Raw genomic sequence first — 18231 nt, 5'->3', positions numbered from 1 at the left:
TGGCCTTTCCCCTGGCAAGAGTCGGAACAGACAGGACTTAGCTCTATTGGGTCTGAGCCTCCAGACCAAGCCAATGTGATCTATTTGTCCGCGAATATGGCCCGAGACACCCCTTTTGTTTATAACATAGAGCAAGACATCATCTACATATAGCGAAATTCTGTGGGTATTTCTTAACAACGGAAATCCTTTCCGTATTTCTTGGATTCTAATTTTGCTGCAAACGGGGCGATGGCTAAAGCAAATAGCGGAGTCGACACTGGCACGCACCCCTGCCTCGTTCCTCTATGCACCTTCCAGACTTTAGAATTCTTTTTTCCATTACGAGCTCATAGGCATACATGATGCCAATATGGGATACAGCAAAAACAACAGTTGATGGACAGAATGCAGAACAATGTCATACATTCACCCCAGTACAGAGATCTGGCCTAAATCCATCGTTCTTTTTTCACTCCACACCACCCCAGTTCAGACATGGCCATATGCAAATCAGCCTTGACCCTGTATCTCATGGGAACAGTCCAGCCCGAACTGCCAAGCCATGTCTTTCCTGGACCGGAATCAAGCATCCTAGGACCGGTTTCTGGCTATCAGCCGTCTTCAGCCAGGATAGCTTGAATCCAGTGGTGTGGAGAGCATGGGACTCACGTCTGAGCATACCCATCCCACTACGGGTGACAAATGCAAAAACAACAGTTGGTGGACAGAATGTAGAACAATATCATACATTCACCCCAGTACAGAGATCTGGGCCTAAATCCATCGTTTTTTTGCACTCCACACCACCCCAGTTCAGACATGGCCATATGCAAATCAGCCTTGACCCTGTGCCTCATGGGAACAGTCCAGCCCGAACTGCGAAGCCATGTCTTTCCTGGACCGGAATCAAGCATCCTAGGACCGGTTTCTGGCTTGTACCACTTTGTTCGCCATAAGTTGGCAGGGTATGCTCAGACATGAGTCCCTTGCTCACTTTGCCACTGGATTCAAGCAAGCCGGGCTGAAGACGGCTGAAATGCCAGTAACCGTTCCTCGGAAGATTGTTTCCGGTCCAGGGAAGGCATGGCTTGGCAGTTCGGGCTGGACTGTTCCCATGAGGCACAGGGTCAGACTGATTTGCATATTGCCATGTCTGAACTCGGGTGGCAGAGTGGGCTAAAGAACGGTGATGGATTAAACCCAGATCTGTTGACTGGGTGTGAGTGTTTGATTGGTTCAGATGCTCCGTCCATCACCACCCCCTTTTGTACCACTTTGTTCGCCATAAGTTGGCAGGGTATGCTCAGACGTGAGTCCTTTGCTCACTTTGCCACTGGATTCAAGCAAGCCGGGCTGAAGACGGCTGAAATGCCAGAAACCAGATCTGTTGACTGGGTGTGAGTGTTTGATTGGTTCAGATGCTCTGTTCATCACCACCCCCTTTTGTACCAATATGGGATACAGAGCGCGCTCAAATGACAGGTTTGTCTTGGCATTACCTGTCTTCAGTGTTATTTAAGGCTGCACTTCTTAATTCTATTTTAATGGAAAAAGAATGCTAAATCTAACAAGAAAGAAATACTTTTCTGAGTAGAAGAAGGGTGATCCATTTTTTATGCAATCTACAAATACGTTTCGTTTTAAAGCGTCAGCAGATCGAATTGAAGACGTTGTTCTATTCAATTTTAGCAAGCATCACTATAACTGGGTTTCGTGGTGATACATTTTGCTGTGGCCGTCGAGGGCTTTCATTGAAATTCTGCATGCGAATATCTATTGATTGTAGAATATTTCTGATCATGTATTTTGTTGTGAGGGTCTTAGAAGGTCGAAACATAGACCAGGACTATTTGTTGTAAGCAATTATTTAGATTAAATACAGTGAGCAAGAAAGTAAGAATGGAAATACAAAATACACACCGTTTATATGTGCAGTGGAACAAAAGTGTAAAATTATACATGCAACCTAGACATATTGAACCTAGTGGAAAACATGTTTGCCAATAAAGGAACATAGCAGACAAATACAGTTAATACACCACTTTAAGATGTTATTTTTTTTTATTTTTTTTTTTATATAGCGCGAACTAGAACCGAACCGAATCAGTTATCAGAGCGCTTTACATAGCACCAGTTACGTTACATGAGGACACACTTTCATTTCAGGCACGGGGAGATTAAGTGATTTGCCCAGAATCACAGGGGGTTTTTGGCGTCGTTACCGAGACTCGAACCCAGATCCCCTGGTCCGAGGTCGAGCGCCTTAGCCGTTAGGCCGACCCCTCTCCCCATTGCATCTCTTTGCATCAGAAGATAAAGATTGATGGCTTCTTTTCAGGAGATGTAACACGAAGTGGTCAATTTATTTTTAAAAAGCAATTTGCTCTGATAACAAAAGATGTCAACATTTTGATTCTTGTTTTTATGTGAATCTGTTGTTGCTTTAGACAGGTATTGAACAGAGAAAACACGTATTAATAGTGATTATTGACTACCCTTAACACAATCTAAAGTACTATTTATATATATATCTAGTCATAAGTTAGTTCTATAGTCATAAAGACTTCACATAAATTAGCTATAAAGTAAAAACAAATGTGTGAGGAAATACCATGTTCCACCTAGAGCCCCCTGAACCGACGCAGCCAAAGTTCTCTTTTTAAAGCATCCAATCTAATTTTGACAGGACTAGCCAAGGCCTGCAGGTGAGTCTCAGCGCCGGGAGGCCCTTTGGGGTAGTTGTGCACTTTACAAGACATCTTGAATAGAATAGAATAAGACCTCTAAATTGTAGCATATGTCACTTTCGGAAGAGTACATATGTGGGAAACAGGAGTGAATTATATATTGTGGTGTTCCATATGTTTCTTAAAACCAACAAATGATTCTAGATTAGATGTGTTTTTTTGGCAGCCAGGATGTTTCTCGTAGTATGTCAAATATAGCATGTCTTTTAGTTTGTAATTTTCGATTGGAAAATGCAATCTTCCAAATTTACAATGTATAGGTAGCAGGTACAGTTAGATTTTAGTTACTGCCTAGTCAAGTTTCACACATTACATGCTGACTTATTGGTTTTGGAAATTGTATAACCAAATATGTCATGTAAAATCAACTGACTTCAGCTGATAGTTTCGTCTTTAAAATATTGGTCTATCAGTGCCTTGTGAGACTGCCCTACCTGCAACTGGCTGTGTGCATACATCACTATGCAAACACAACACTCTGTTCCATTTTTTGCGGGTTCTACATCTTAGGAGTGTGCAGCTTCTGACCAACATGTATCTGTGTATGTTGGTCTGTCGTGGCTGTGGTCCCTTCACTGAAGTTTGGGCTTTCTTTGGCTGCTTGTAGCTATGAGATCATGAGGCCTACAGTGGACTGGGCTCCATGCGTATTTTAAAAAGTTCGATATGATGGTCACAGACTGAGATTTACTGGCTTGCCTTTACTGGGGTAGAAGCCGGGCAGCCTCTCGGTCCTGTAGTGTTGGGCTCATCCCCATGGTGCTGTGGAAGATGGGTCACACTTAGGCCGAGTTTGACTGTGAGCAGTGAAGTGAGTGTTGATCTCTGCCAAAGAGGCAGCCTCAACCAACAAACTTTACTCAAGTTGGGGAGTATAGTAGACAGCCTCACCACAGGTCACATACAACAAGGGGCTTGTTAACAGGTGTGATATGAAGGAGGTAGTGGTGGATCAGAGGTAGACAATTCCCACTGGGGTCTCCTGAAGGTTAGACCCTAGAATTGTTTTTTTATACTTCTCACACATGTGTTGGGCACTGCCGCCAGTCGCTGCCAAAGGTTTCTCTTGTTTCTTAGTTTACATATTGTCTCTTTTAATTTATGTATCTTTAATCAAAAGAATTGATGAGCATTGCTTGTACAGTGATCCACTGGGCAAGTTGAGGTTGTTGAACACCATCAAGAGTTATGATAAGCTTAAAAAATTTACCACTTCGTGTGATACACGGATAGTCTAATGATGTGGAAAGTAATAATTGGTTCTTAATAGTGTAGCGCTGACGTGCTGTAACATGTATATGGCGGATTTGGAATGGGATATGGTGCAATGTCATTAATAAAGACATGTTCATAAAAAAATAATTTCCACTGGGTGTTAGGTGTTGCTGAACTGCATGGGTCGTAGAGAAAGAGCATGCGTGCAGGGCAGGAAGCATTCTCTTCTAGATTGCCAGGTGAATCCATGTCATGTGTAAAAACTTCAGTGAGTCCTGACTTTATTGTTCGCTCCGACCACTTTGCATGTTGGGTCTTGTGGATTTGGTTTTCCTATAATGAATATGGTGTAAGCAATCCCAGAGGATAAGGTGCAACAAGCCAAGTCTTCCTCTTATGTCCAGCCTCAAGCTCTACTGAATGAGCTGGCCATTTGCTTTTCTAACTGTGCTATTGGAGTTTTAGGAGTTGCTTGGCATGCAGAACGTTGATGATGAGTGTTTGCTCCTGGGGTTGGGGGGAAGAATGGCTGTAGGATCGTGATTTGAGAATATATTCGGGATAGTGTACGCTACCAGAGACAGGAGAAATGGTGCACAGCCGAGGTATGTCAGAGACCGTGTTACACAGACCAGGAGAGAGGACTCAGGGAGCACTTGATGAGCCCAGGCAGGGTAACTGTTGCGGGAGCCTGTAGTTCTGCAGTGCTGCATAAGGCATGGTGCTTGTGTGCATGACAGGAGCCTAGTGGAAGCCATGCAGATGAGAGAGCTTGCTGCAGGAGGCTAGTGGTAGGGTTCACTCATGAAGCCTCTCTGGAGGGAGCGCTGTAATAGAAGCAACTGAGGTAGGGAGTGCAAAAGGGACCTTGGAGGAGACAGGTGCCGCAGTTACCTTGAAGAAAGGCGTGTTGTAGGAGCCAGGAGGGAAGTGGTGCTGTAGGTCTGGGAGTGCTGACCTGTTGAGAGGGCACAGAATGTCCCACATGTTATACAAGATTGTACTCGTGCCCTCAGTATCAGCATAGTGAGTGTCACAAAATCGTCTGAAATGCATGTGGGTAATTGTTTGTATTTTGATTGTAGACCCACAACGAATCTCATGTAAATCATCTACTTACACCATTCATCTTTCCCAGGGCTACTGTGTATTGGTCTTCTCTTTTAGAATTCCTTGGAACAGTTTACTTTACTTTATGTGAAAAACGACTACTTTAATTTATATGAAAAATGTATAGAAAATGAAAACAATCACATTTAACTTATAAAAGAAAGTTGGATGAATTCAGATGCAAGATAGTTATTTTCATTCTAAAACACTATTTGATCTTTATTCAATGTTTTTATAATATTGTTCCAAACCATTTTAAGAGATTGTATATTGGCCTTTAAAGTTTTCTTTCCTTCTGACTAAGTAGTTTTTGTATTTTTTTTCCCATTAGGGGCACAAGATCTGGATCGCATTCGTTTATCGACCTACAGAACGGCGTGCAAACTTAGATTTGTACAGAAGAAATGCAACTGTAAGTTAACTAGCTCATCTCGATCACACGGATTCAATTTGACATCCTTGTTTGCTTCATCATTATTCACAGAGGTCTGATGCCCCACGCGGAAATTATAGGACTAGCTCAAGTCCACTACTCTCTTAGTGGCTGCTCACAAACAAGCCACTACGAGACCCGGGTTAAGCCAGGAGTCAATAATGATCACCTGAGCACCACTCCCTTTCTATCTCTTTCTTTTCTCTATCTTTTCTTCCAATATCTTGCTCTGTCTCTGACTGTTCTCTCTATCTCTATTTTTGCGTTGACCCTGGGGAGTTTGAGATTGGGACAATGACTATCAACCTTCAAAAACTGTCCTTCAATGGCCCCAGCTCTCCCACCAAAAGGCCCAGTGGAATAAATGGCAATCCCGACCCTAGGGGTCACCTTCGCAGCACCTACACCACTTCACCTTCCTTAGAATTCATAGGTATTAAAAACAGTTGGCAACTGCAGCTGTTGAAGGAACATGTGTTTCTTGTCAAACTTTCCTCTTATGCTGTGCATGTACTATTTCATTTACACTGCGTTGTTCACACAGCATTACCTGTGTTGTTACTTGACAACATGCTCGACTACAAAAGTGTTCGCTAATGCAGGAAATGACAAAGCAAATTGGGGAAATGTTTTTCCCAGCATTCTGAAGAAATTAGGACGAAATTGTTGCAACTTTTTCCTCTGAACTAATAAGCATGGTCTTTTGTCTACAGGAGTTTCAGCTGAATTGTTCTTTCAATATTTAAATGCAGTATAAATATTTTTACTTGATGACCTTTGTTGAGGAAAGCCAGTGTACATAAAAGTATCAAAGTTTATATATGTTACATCTAGCAGTAATAATACTTGTCAAAGAACAAGTATGATTTAGCTTTAGATAATTAAAGCATTTTTCACGACACTACATGGCTAGTTAATAACAAAGCAACTCTATTTTCATTCTGCTACCGTCATAGACCCTCATTCTCGCTGGTTTACTGTAGGGATACCACATAAGTTTGATCAGTGGCCTTGCACTTTAACCAACCAATTTCTTTACACAACTATCCCTACAAAATAACAGATCTTTAATGTCTTCAGTAACCCACTCAGCACTAAGGAGTATTCGAAGCAGATATTTATCCATTTAACTCCCAAACAATCAGTTCCCACCAATGCTTGCTTAAAACCCCACAAAAACCTATTAAGAATACAGAAAAAATAAAAAATAAACTTAAGGTGGAATCACGTAAAATAATTCAAGGTGGAAATGCTACACTTATCTCTTCTTCTCTAAATAAATGCAACCCAACAACACAACGCACAAAAGCACAATACATATATAAAACAGCACTAACAGAAGCAAAATGAAATCTACCATACATTGCAGACATAAGGTTTTGGCAGTTATATTTAAATCTAAATCTGAACCATGTCTACTTTGGAAATCATAGTAACACATAATGGTGCTGGAGTCAATCAAAGTTGTAATCACCAAATCTCACTGGGCATTCTGCGTTTCACCTAGGACAACACACCATGTTGTTCTCCACCACGTCTTCACCCTCATCATGCAGTTCATCAGACTCTACTAGGTTGGAAATGCGGAGCCCGTTGACATGAGCCCTCTTTGCTCAGCTGCCTTCTTTGCTGAATCTTGCCGGATCTATGAATCGGAGGGTGTGAACCATTTATTGTTGTTGACAAAAAAAAACGTGTTTAGTTGGTGACCTCCTTGGCAGCTGGTTTTTCATATAAAGAATCTCTATCTGGATTGTAGCCTATTTAAACATCTCCTGGATATTTACGTGAAACATTTGTTCAGAATAGAGCGTTCTTCCTGGACCCCCAGTAAGGCCACCTGCCTGGTGGCGTACACGTGGCGATTTACTGGCTGGCGGATAACAGTTTCTCTACCACCTGGAGTTCTGTCGTCCCACTCCCTCTTTATTTATTGTTGTGTTTTCCGCCCTGAAGAAGGTGTAGCCCCGGCTGGGACCACACACCGAAGGCGTTTTTAGTCAAGGGAAAGCTGGATGATATCTACCCCGGTACTACGATGAGCCGTATCATCCGGCCTCAGAACCATCATGTGGCGTTGATTAATGTCTTGTTGTTTGTGTGAATGTGATTTATTTGTGTGTTTGAGACATTAGGCTGTGTGTTGAATGGTGGCGATTATGAGGCTATGTATGTGCAGTATGCAAGAGGAGTCTGGGATGATATATCTTTTGTTGTGGATGTTTTTATATGTATTATGTGTAACATGTTAAATAAGATATCCTTCAGAAATATGTCTTTATAAAAAATTAATAAACCATATATTTTTGTACCTATTGTAGTGACTGATCTTCTCTGTATTTTTCTTGCTTGGGTGGCATTGGGCTTAACTTAGTACCCCCTACTGGGGCCTAGTTTAATCTACTGTGGGCGGGTAGTTTCCCTTGTATGCATTTCGTCTGTTCCCCTATCTACCCACTCTCATTTTCTCCAGTGGAGTTCATCAGACTCCAACATTGTTAAGGAACAATTAACATTGTTCTGTTCATTCTTAACTAAGGTCCTGATTAGAGTTCAGTGGGTGAATCAATTGGTCACCAATCCGATGTGCCGACAATCCTGTCCACCATGTTAAAAGTGCTTTATATCCAACTTTAAATCAGACCCTAAGTCACTCTGCGAATCACCCCTAATCAATGCCAATATTTCTACCTTCTTCACCATCCTCTAAATGACCAGTCACCAGTATCTCATTCTTCAATTTTAAACAGCTCAACGCTTAAGAAGCGCATTTTCTCATGCCTTCCATGCACCCACTATAAACATAACTGCTTGACCTACACAGCGCAACAGTGCCCATCTGCCCATTCTGCAATCTTAACAGAGTTGCATAGAACTTTAACCACTTACATTGGTACTAAAAACTTCGACTCACTCTTCTCAAAATAAACTCTTTTTTTTCACCTGTACATACTGCCATATTTTAATTAAAGTCTCCCTTGCACCAACTCTTTTGTGGTAGTATTTTTTTTGTAAATGATCAGTGAGTTCTGATAATTTTTTTATTACTTCCTTTGATAATTCACATCCCTCTATATCTTTGTCCGACCTGGCATTACATTTGTGTAAGAAGTACTGCCACACATAATATAAAATTTACTTAATTTGGTAGAATTATTAACTGTTATTATATAGGTTTACAAAAAGTCACTTAAGGGTACTAAAGCCAAAATGTGAACCCATTATGTTTTTTTACTTTTCCCAGCTGTGGGCCATCAAAAGATTTTTGAAAGGTCGTCTCACCCTCAACTTATCGAGTCATGCTTCATCATTTGACAACCTCTCACACCGGGGTAGGAACAATGCCACCCCAGCAGACTCAACCAAGGGAAGCTAATCTATCCCTGGGAGTTCTTATAATTCTATGCTCAGGACAGTTCAACTGGGTCCTGTTTTTTGGGGCAAGAAAAGTATAAAATATACCTAGGGGTATACTCAAACTATTCTTTATTCAGCAATTACCTCTAGTATATTTAAAAACACTAAAACGTTTGGTCACCTAGTAGAATATAATGAATCACAGGACCTATGATCTATTATTACTGTAGTGTACTCCCAAAAGTACCCTGTCATGCAGGACCTACAATGTTTACGAATAACATATACCGTGGGTCTGGTGACAGACTGACTCCGTACACCCCCGCCGCATATGTTAGCCTATGGTTTGCATTAGCTAGCTCGCAGGGCCACTAGACTCTCCTATTATCAGAGAAATTAGTTTTTGGCAACCTGAGAACACAATAACCTCAGACTCGTGGAAACAATATATTACTTTTCACCCAGTCACTCGTGCTTGCTTGTTTTGCTGTCAGAGAGATACAGAGAAGAAACAGTTGAGCGTGTTTACAATAAGAATTTATTGTACAGTAGTTCTTCTCATGTAGAATAAGTGCGCTGTTATGACTGTAACACAGGAGCAGAGATATAGAACCAGCAGTACAGTGAATAAGAAGGAATAGTATTGTTCTACCATTTTGCAACAGTCATGAACATATACATGAATATAAAATGCATTTATAAAATAAAGTGTGTACTCCTAAGATGCCTGCCTAGATGTACCTAAGTGTACCTAGCATGTGAGTAGGTGCTATAGAGCCTAAGTCTAAGAGCCAACAATCCCACTAGGCTTTAGTCAAACCCCCATACCTGAATAGTGAGAGGGTGTGTCTTCTTCCTGGACTTGAGCTGGATACCCTGCAAGGGATCGTTAGACCACTGTCAGCTGGAGCGATGGCATGCCGGAGCTGCAGCGTCTCTGGTCAGTGTGTTGGCCTTGAAGTCGCGTTTCCCTCCTGCCTTCTGATTGCAAGAGGTGCTGTATCTATACAGTCTATGTGCGTGTGTTACCCATTGTTCCGTATGAGGATGACGTTGGGGATTAAACCTTGTGCGTCGATGGGACAGGTGAAGTATACCCCCTGGAGAGTGTACTCATCAATTATTCATATGGCTAAGGATGACGTCTAAGCAATATTGATTGGGGAAAACCCACTCTCGGCATGGAACTAGGTGAAAGGTTTAGTCCTTAAAAGGTTGCAGTCCTTAGAAGGCGAGATGTCTGTAGAAGGCATTCTGTCCTTATTTGGAGTTATGTCCTTATAAGGGTCGTTCATATGAAATAACAGTAGCTGATGTAGGGAAAGTGTACAATGTTCCCTGGATCTATATTAGGGTACCTATATGAAATATAACATTACCAACATGTTTCGACCACTATACAAGCCTAAGATGGACTAGTGTCTTCTTCAGGGTAATAACATTTAATACAATGGTGTACATTCAGAACATGAAAGTGGGTAAACAATAGAACCCGCCCGGTCCCTCTGTTAGATCAGCAAAACCTAAAGGAAAAAGGGAAGGTAAGGGACCGGTTTCAATTAATGAGACCCAATCACTCCCTGACACATAATTGTGGCCTGGAGGGACATGTTGTATTAAAAACAACATGTGCCCACCTGTGTACATGCACACCAGTTCCTGCACGGCATGGACTTTACATTCCATGCCGTGCAGGAACTGTTTTTGGCGTTCCCATTGCAGTGCCTATTTTCATGGCACCGTAGTGGGAACGTCAAAACAAAAGCCCGCCAGACACGAGTAATCTGGTGGGCGGTCTGAACACTGCTTTGGCGGTTCGGACCCGGCAACGCACCTCCAAAGTTGAAATCAGGCCCTAAATGTCCTTGACTCAGGTCCAGATATACTTCCTTTTCTTTGGGTGACAGGGCAGTTTTCAAGTATTAGCACTCCCTAGATCATTGTATATCTCGTTAATTTGCACTGAATTGATACAGATAACATTTTGAGTACAGTGTTTCATGCCACTGCCAACCAGCTGTCATTAGTTTATGAAATAACCAGTCACAAGAAAGAAGGGGTGGCAGAGTATACCCTATGCTCTGTACTTATCAGAGGCTAGTCTCTCTTTCAGCAGCATTTGTTTATACATTTTAATTGCAAAGTCTGCTGGCTTCATTCATAATCAGGCGGCTTGCAGGGCAGGACACTAGATGATGACAGACATGATGTTTTCTCAGGGGCCTCCACATTTCAGGGGCTCCTTTTCTCCTCCCCTGAGCCACTTTAGTGCTAGGATGCCTGCTAGGTGACAGTGCGCTTTATAAATTGAATAAATAAATAAATAAATTTCATTTTTGCCCCACACTATGCACTAACTTCTGGCAAGCCTGCCAGCACCTGTGGCCGTAATGTTCAAAGCCCCGATTTTCATGTAGCTGTCTTCACTTTTGCCACACTTCATTTAATCTAGAAATCTGTAATGCTGTTACTTGGGAATCTGTACACACCATTACTAAATAAACACCATGGAGTAGATTCAGGTATGAGGCGTTATGTTTTGTTAGTTATTATCATTATTATTATTATTATTATTATTTGGTGCATTTGTAGAGCGCCTGGCTGCCCAAAGGCTTCCCAGCGCTGAATCCGAAAGAGTGGGCACCCATCGAAGACTACAAAACCAGGTCTTCTGTTTCTTACAAAATATCTCAAGGGAAATGGCAGTGCTAACTACAATGGGGAGTGAATTCCAAAGATAAGGGTCAAGATATTTGAAAGATCGGCCTCCCTGCCTGGCCAGTTTCACCCGAGGGATAGCCACATGGCCTAGGCTGCATAAGCGTAACACACACACCTAGGGGAATATGGCAGAACCAGATTAGGATAATCAGGGGCCTTCTGAGCCATTGCCTTATGCATAAAACACAGTGCGTTGAACTTGACTTGTTTCTCAATAGGCAGCCAATAGAGCACACGCAATTTGATAGAAACTGAGGCATACTGAGGATATGAGAGAAAAGTCTAGCAGCATAGTTCTGCACTATTTGCAGTCTATTCCAAAGTTATTAAAGCCTGCACCACAATTCTCTGAGCAGAGACCAGGAGAAATCCCAGAATTTTACGGAAGCATTTCGGGAGCCCAAACACGTGACAGACACCTTGTTGATCTGTGAGTCCATCCTGAATTTGTTGTACAAGCAAAAAACTTTTGCAGTTCGGCAATGGATCATTCAGGACCACTTTTATCCACGGTAGTAGACAAAGAAAAGATTATTTGGGTGTCATCAGCATATAACAGCATATAAAATAATGCAATGCCAAAAGCTTCTACAAAGTCCACTAAGTGTCGAAAATTAGACATTGAAGAGCATGGGACTCGAGAAAGATCCCTGAGGAACTCCAAAAGGCAACTTGCGAACTGAAGAGAAGTAGCTAGAAATCAGTTGTAAGGTTCAATCTTGTAGGAAACGGCAGAACAATTGAAGGGCTCATCCAACAATGGCTCAAAGCTTTGAGCATCAATTAAAGTAAATGACTCAAAGATAGTACCATCTCCTGTTCCTACTATCACATGCATTTCTTCCATGTCCGTGGAAGGGATCCCCTCATCCACAGGGACATCAAAAGAAACGGAGATGCTGGCAACTTTGTCAAAAAAGAAGTCTGTAAATTCATTACATCTGTCTAACAATAGGAGCATCATTGGAGCCGTACAAGCTGGATGTGACAGGGCTTTGACTATCTGAAATAGCTCCTTGGCCGAGTTCTTGGTGCAACTGATTTTATTATTGAAACAGATAGCATGCGCTTCTCGGCACGCCTTATGGTAGGATTTAAACCCATTCAAGTACTTCAATTTGTCATCTGTATTATAATTTCAGCACCAAATGCACTCCACGCACTTACAGGATTTTTTAAGAACAAGGAACTCCGAGGATAACCAAGGTGCAAGTGCCTGAGAACTACTTTTGGTAACCATAGTTTTCGGGAGGAGAGTATCAAGCATAGACTCTACCCAATTATTAACTTGCAGCATCCTGATATCAATGGAACTCTCCAGCTCCTGGGGACTGTTAAGGAGGTAGTGATTAAACATGGAAGGGTCAACAATGCATTGGGTTGCCCCACATTCTTCTGTGACGTTACTCAGCTCTTAACAACTAATTTGGCCTGAATAGCAAGAGGAAGCTCAACCTCAAGCAGGGCTAGATTAGAAAAGAGAGGATCTAAAATATGGCCTGCTATGTGCGTAGGGCCCTTTACTAATTAATCTAGCCTGAGCCCTTTTAAACCATCCACAATATGGGATGCCAAGGTACTATGTAAATCATCCAGATTAATATCAAAATCACACAGTAGATACAATTTCGAAAAGCTGAGAACATATACGAGGAATTAACATCTGAAAATTAAGTAATCCACTTTGCGGTTAGATCCAGTGGCCAATAGACTAAGAGTCCTGAGAGAGTGACATTATTTGATATTTTCAATTGGAAACATATGGCCTGGGATGGGTCTGCAGTCTATACACATCTGCCTCGAGGGAGGGACACGGCAGAGCTATTATTTTACCTAGGCTATCTGCTCCCTTTCCTTTGATTGCCCTCTTTGCAAAGGACTGTTTGTTGAGCCAGTAGTGAGTGATTATATTTGTTGACACATTCCATTTAGTGGTGAGAAGAGCATACATGTGTGCAGCATTGAGTAATCATGGATCTCAATAGATGTATTCCAGCAAATTCTAAAAGGTATTCAGTCCAATACTATGACATTAAAGGAACTTGCAGAAACACTATTACAAGAATCATACCTTCCTTCCTATATTCCTTCCAGATAAAGATATAAAAACAAAGTAACCAGTTGTAGCAAGCTTTTAGGTGTCTGTTCCAAGTACTGTTCTTTCCCAAGACAAGATGGTTAGATGACGGGACTTTTAAATTTAAGCATTTTGATTTTTCTAATGAAATGTACAATAGCATGCCTGGAAATGTAGCCAATTAGCGAGAGATATTGCAGAATCATCTCCTCTGCCGTTTTCCTCCCTCGAGGCAGATATGTATAGACTGCAGACCCATCCCAGGCCATATGTTCCAGTGCCTGCTTTGATGGCCTTCTACTGTGTGGCTTTGCACAGGAGGTCTGACCTTTTAAATATGCAATTTAGGGAGGTCCATAAGGATATTTTGTGTAGGTGTTCTCTATTTTGATACCTTAATGCAACCCTTGAACTATTGAGCAATTTAGTCTGTGTTTCCTTTTTGGGTATTATACACACATTTTAATATACACATTTAACTAACCTGAAAACCTTAGCACTAGTGGGAGGTTTTTTGATAAACAGAAAAAGAGTTCATACTTAATAACATAGCTTGAAGGACACCTACTTCTTCTCTCCTGTAGCTTTTCCAATGTCTGAAATTGATCGAGCCTCCATTTATTAGATCTGTTATTTATCAAGACCTTTTGATTTTATGTATGTAAAATATATTTTCAGCCATCTCTCTTCATCCATTGGTCTGTTCTTGTGTCATTCACATTTTGTTTCCACCCACTACAGCATACAGCATGGGACAATGGGTCAGCCTACTTAGGCCACTGGTTAACTTCACTTTGATTGACTGCATTTTGCTATTTCACAAGGTGGACATTTGTCTTTTCAGTGCCGGTGTTTTTGTTTTTATTTTTATTTTATAATTATGTTAGTGTTTTCATTGTGTTTAGAGCCTAATGCGATAACAGGACGCCTTTCAAGTGAGCACAAGGCACATTCCAGCTTCATCAGTTCCTGTCTCCTGCCAGTGCTGTTGTAAATTCCATTTAGGGAGGCCTTTGCTTATTTCCTGCAGCTATTTCATTAATAAGTTACCATATTGTGTTCCTGGCCTCACTTTCACCAATGGTGTTTTAATAAACTTTGCCCAGGAAGAAAACCAAACTTTAATGTATTAATTTTCAGCACACATATACCACTTTCATTTGCACATAAGTGGGGTGTAATTTGGGCTTTAGTTGCCAATATTTTTTACTGTGTACCCACTTTTCTTCTTTCTCTTTGCTTTTTTCTTCCATTGTTTCTTTTTTCTTTCCTTCTTTCTTTTTTGCCATCTTTCCTTCTTTCTTTTCTACTGATTACCTTCTTTCCCCCTTTTTTTTGCCTTATTTCCCTTTTACTTCCTTCTCTTTTTTCCCACTATCCTTTCTTTTTCTGTCTTCTCTGTTTTCTTTCAGTTTTTTCCTCCTTTTTTCTTTTTTAGTTCTTTCCCTTTCTTTCCTTTCCTTTTTTCCTGCCTTCTTTCTGTTTTCCTTCTTTCTTTTTTGCTCCTTCCTTTTTTGCCTTCTTTCGCCGTTACTTTCCTTTCCTTCTTACCTGCATTCTTTCTTTTTTCCTGCATTTTGTCTTTCTTTGCTGCATTTTGTCTTTCTATTTCCCTGAATTCTTTCTTTCTTTGTGCCTTATTTTTTTCTTTGTGCCCTCTTTCTTTCTTTCTTTCGTAATTTGCCTCCTTTCCTTCTTTTTTCCCTTCTTTCTTTCCTTTGTTTCTTATTTCCTTTTATTGCCTTCTTTCCTCTTTTAATTTCTTTCCTTCATTTCTTATTTCTTTGTTTTTAACTTCTTTCCTTTTATCTTTCTTTTTTGAATTTTTTAATTCCTTATTTTTCTTTTATGCCTTCTTTCTTTATTTTATCTTTCTTGTTTGCCTTTCTCTTTCTTTCCTTCTTACCTTCTTTTTTAATTTGTTCCATATTTCTGTACTTCTTTCTTTGCTTCTTTCCTTGTTCCTTTCTACGTTCTTTTTACCTTCTTTCCTTCTTTTTTACATTTCCTTTTTTATATTCTTCCTTTTTTCTTTTTTCTTCTTTCTTTCCTTATTGCCTTCCTTTTTTCTTTCCATTTTTTCTTTCTTTCCTTTCTTTCTTTTTTCCTTCTTTTTTGCCTCATTTCCTTCTTTCCTTCTTTTTTGCTGCATTTCCTTTTTCTTTCTTTTCCTTCTTTCCTCCTTTTTTTGCCCCCCTTTCTTCTTTTTTGCCTGCCTTGCTGCCTTTTTGCCTGCCGCCTTGCTTCTGTGCAGTCCCTTCTTTCTTTCCTTTCTTTCTTTTCCTTCCTTTCTTCCTTTCTGTCTTTCTTTTCTTCCTTCCTTCCCTCATTCTTTCCGTCTTGCTTTCCTACTTTCTTCCTTGCCGTCTTTCTCTAAGGCAAGAAGCTGGCAGCTAATGCCTGGCCAATTGCCTTTGTTAGACACCACCTTTTGATTTTTACTAAAAGTACATGTAACATAGTTATTTATAGGGGATTTCAGCCAGACTTCATCCATTAGTCTGTGATTGTGTCATTCACATATTTTTACACCCACTCCAGCATGCCTCAAGGGCAACGTGTGAGCCCACTATAGCCATTGAGTGGCTTCACTGTGAATTGCGCATGCTGGCCTTTCACAAGGAGCACATCCATGTACAAAATAGTTCCATTCAGTGCCAGGGAGTACTATGGAATTGTGTACTTTTTTTAAGACCAACAAAACATGTATTTATTTTTAAGTTTGATGAGGGGCCAGCAGCTTCCAAACAATAAAGTTTTGTAAAAACCCTGACAGAACAAAACAATACTACCTTAAGACTAACTGCCAACGCCAGACCTGTTGGAATTGGCAATGCTTGTTGTCTATGGAAAGACAACAGCCTTTAGGAGCTTGCCTTCAGGATACTGAATGCAAGGCATGTGTGCGAACAGCGCAAGTAAATGATTTTAAAGATCTGATTCTAAAAGTGCACAGGGTAATCCAGCACCAAAAGCAGTATCTCTCATTTACATCCAGAGAAAAGGCTGGACTGGAGCAGATTCCGCCTGGGGCATCATCAAAAGAGGCAAAGTGCGGGAATGAGCAGAGCGAGGGCTTCAGCTCGTTTTTCAATGAAGGCAATGTGTTTATCCAGTATTATGGGTGTCTTTCATAGATTCACATGCCTGAATCATTCCCCGTCGTCGAGATGGGAGCCCCGGTAATAGAAAAGTAATGTCCTATAGACATACATAGAGAAAAATAGGCCTAAGGGCCTTGCCTTAGTAGCCTATCTATGTCCTTTTGTAAAAAGGACCAAATTCCTAAAGGTAGCCAATCAGCTACCACCTCCCTCTAGAACCTTCCTGCCAGGAGCCTCAGTCTCTCAGATTTTCTACCGCACGTTGTGCTAGGGAGTCCCCACCTGAGCTCTCCTCAGGTTTCTTCAATTTCTCTCCTTTTCTTCAACAAACTTGGATTATACTTCAACTATGACTGAACAACAGAAAAAAGGACTCTTTAGAGCCTGTTCTTCTTGTGGCAAGAAGAGACTGCACGTCGACGACAAGCATGAGACTTGCCTCTACTGCCTCTACCCTGACCATACAGCTAAAGACTGCAGGGTATGTAGAACATTCTCTACCAAAACACTTAAGGATAGAGAAGGAAGACTGCTCCTCTGGTTAAACAGACTCAAAACCAGAGATGATGAGGTGCTCTCCTCGGAGGGCAGTGAAATGGCTTCAGTTTCTTCGAAACTGTCCTTGAAAAGGCCAAGGGAGGCTTCCCCTGGCCATTCAGACGTCCCTCACAAAAAGACTGCTTCAAAGTCTTCTGAGGCAAGATCTGACACGTCTGTGAAGGATGCTGCAACCTTCAGAAAGCCATCGCAGTCATCGTCGACTACTTCCACGACGTTCTCTTCAAGAAAAACAAACTATGTCTCCACATCGACGACGACAGTTTCGACGACGGTGGCATCGTCAGCCTTGACTTCAACGACGACGACCACCCACTCGTCGACGATGGGTAAGCCAATATCGTCGATTGTACTTATTAAAAAGCAGCAGTCGATTGTCAAAACTCCGTCGACATCACTGTCGACGTCGACAAAACAAAAGACACCTACATCGTCGACGAGGATTCAGTCGACGCCAACCGCATTGTCGACGAAGACACCGACGACGGTAGGAGCACCGTCGACGACATATGCACCGTCGACGGCTACTACGCCGACGACGACGAAAGGGCCGTCGACGGCCACATCGACAACGGCGAAAGTACCGTCGACGACGGCGAAGGCACCGTCGACGACCACGTCGACGGCCGCACCGTCGACGGCCGCACCGTCGACGACAGCACCGTCGACGACAGCTTCATCGGCGAAGGAACAGTCGACGCTTGAAAAACGATCGGCGTCGATACCGTCGACGACACCAACGACGACCTCGTCGACGACGACGGCATCGTCAACGCCATGGAAAAAAGCGGAGTTAGTTCCATCAAAAAAGGTCACCAAACTCCCTATTACGCCCGATTTAACATCACCCAGTAGGGTTCAAACACTGCTCCCTTCTCGCATACTACAAGATGACGAATCGGATGATGAACAATTCGAACAAGCTAC

General features: G+C 41.7%; 1 protein-coding gene across 18 annotated transcripts in view; it reads left to right on the top strand.

Annotated features, from left to right (window-relative positions):
• The window catches only part of DTNA (dystrobrevin alpha), a 658854-nt gene that overhangs the window by 257524 nt on the left and 383099 nt on the right, over positions 1-18231 (top strand). For all 18 annotated transcript variants that reach the window (XM_078687336.1, XM_078687334.1, XM_078687333.1 and 15 more), the window contains exon 3: positions 5386-5466. In XM_078687336.1, coding sequence (XP_078543462.1) covers positions 5386-5466 — 81 coding nt within the window. The remainder of the gene's footprint in view (positions 1-5385; positions 5467-18231) is intronic.

The sequence above is a fragment of the Lissotriton helveticus genome, chromosome 4_1, assembly GCF_964261635.1.
Source record: "Lissotriton helveticus chromosome 4_1, aLisHel1.1, whole genome shotgun sequence".
NCBI classification, from domain to species: domain Eukaryota; kingdom Metazoa; phylum Chordata; class Amphibia; order Caudata; family Salamandridae; genus Lissotriton; species Lissotriton helveticus.
This window is presented reverse-complemented; position numbering and strand designations above follow the sequence as displayed.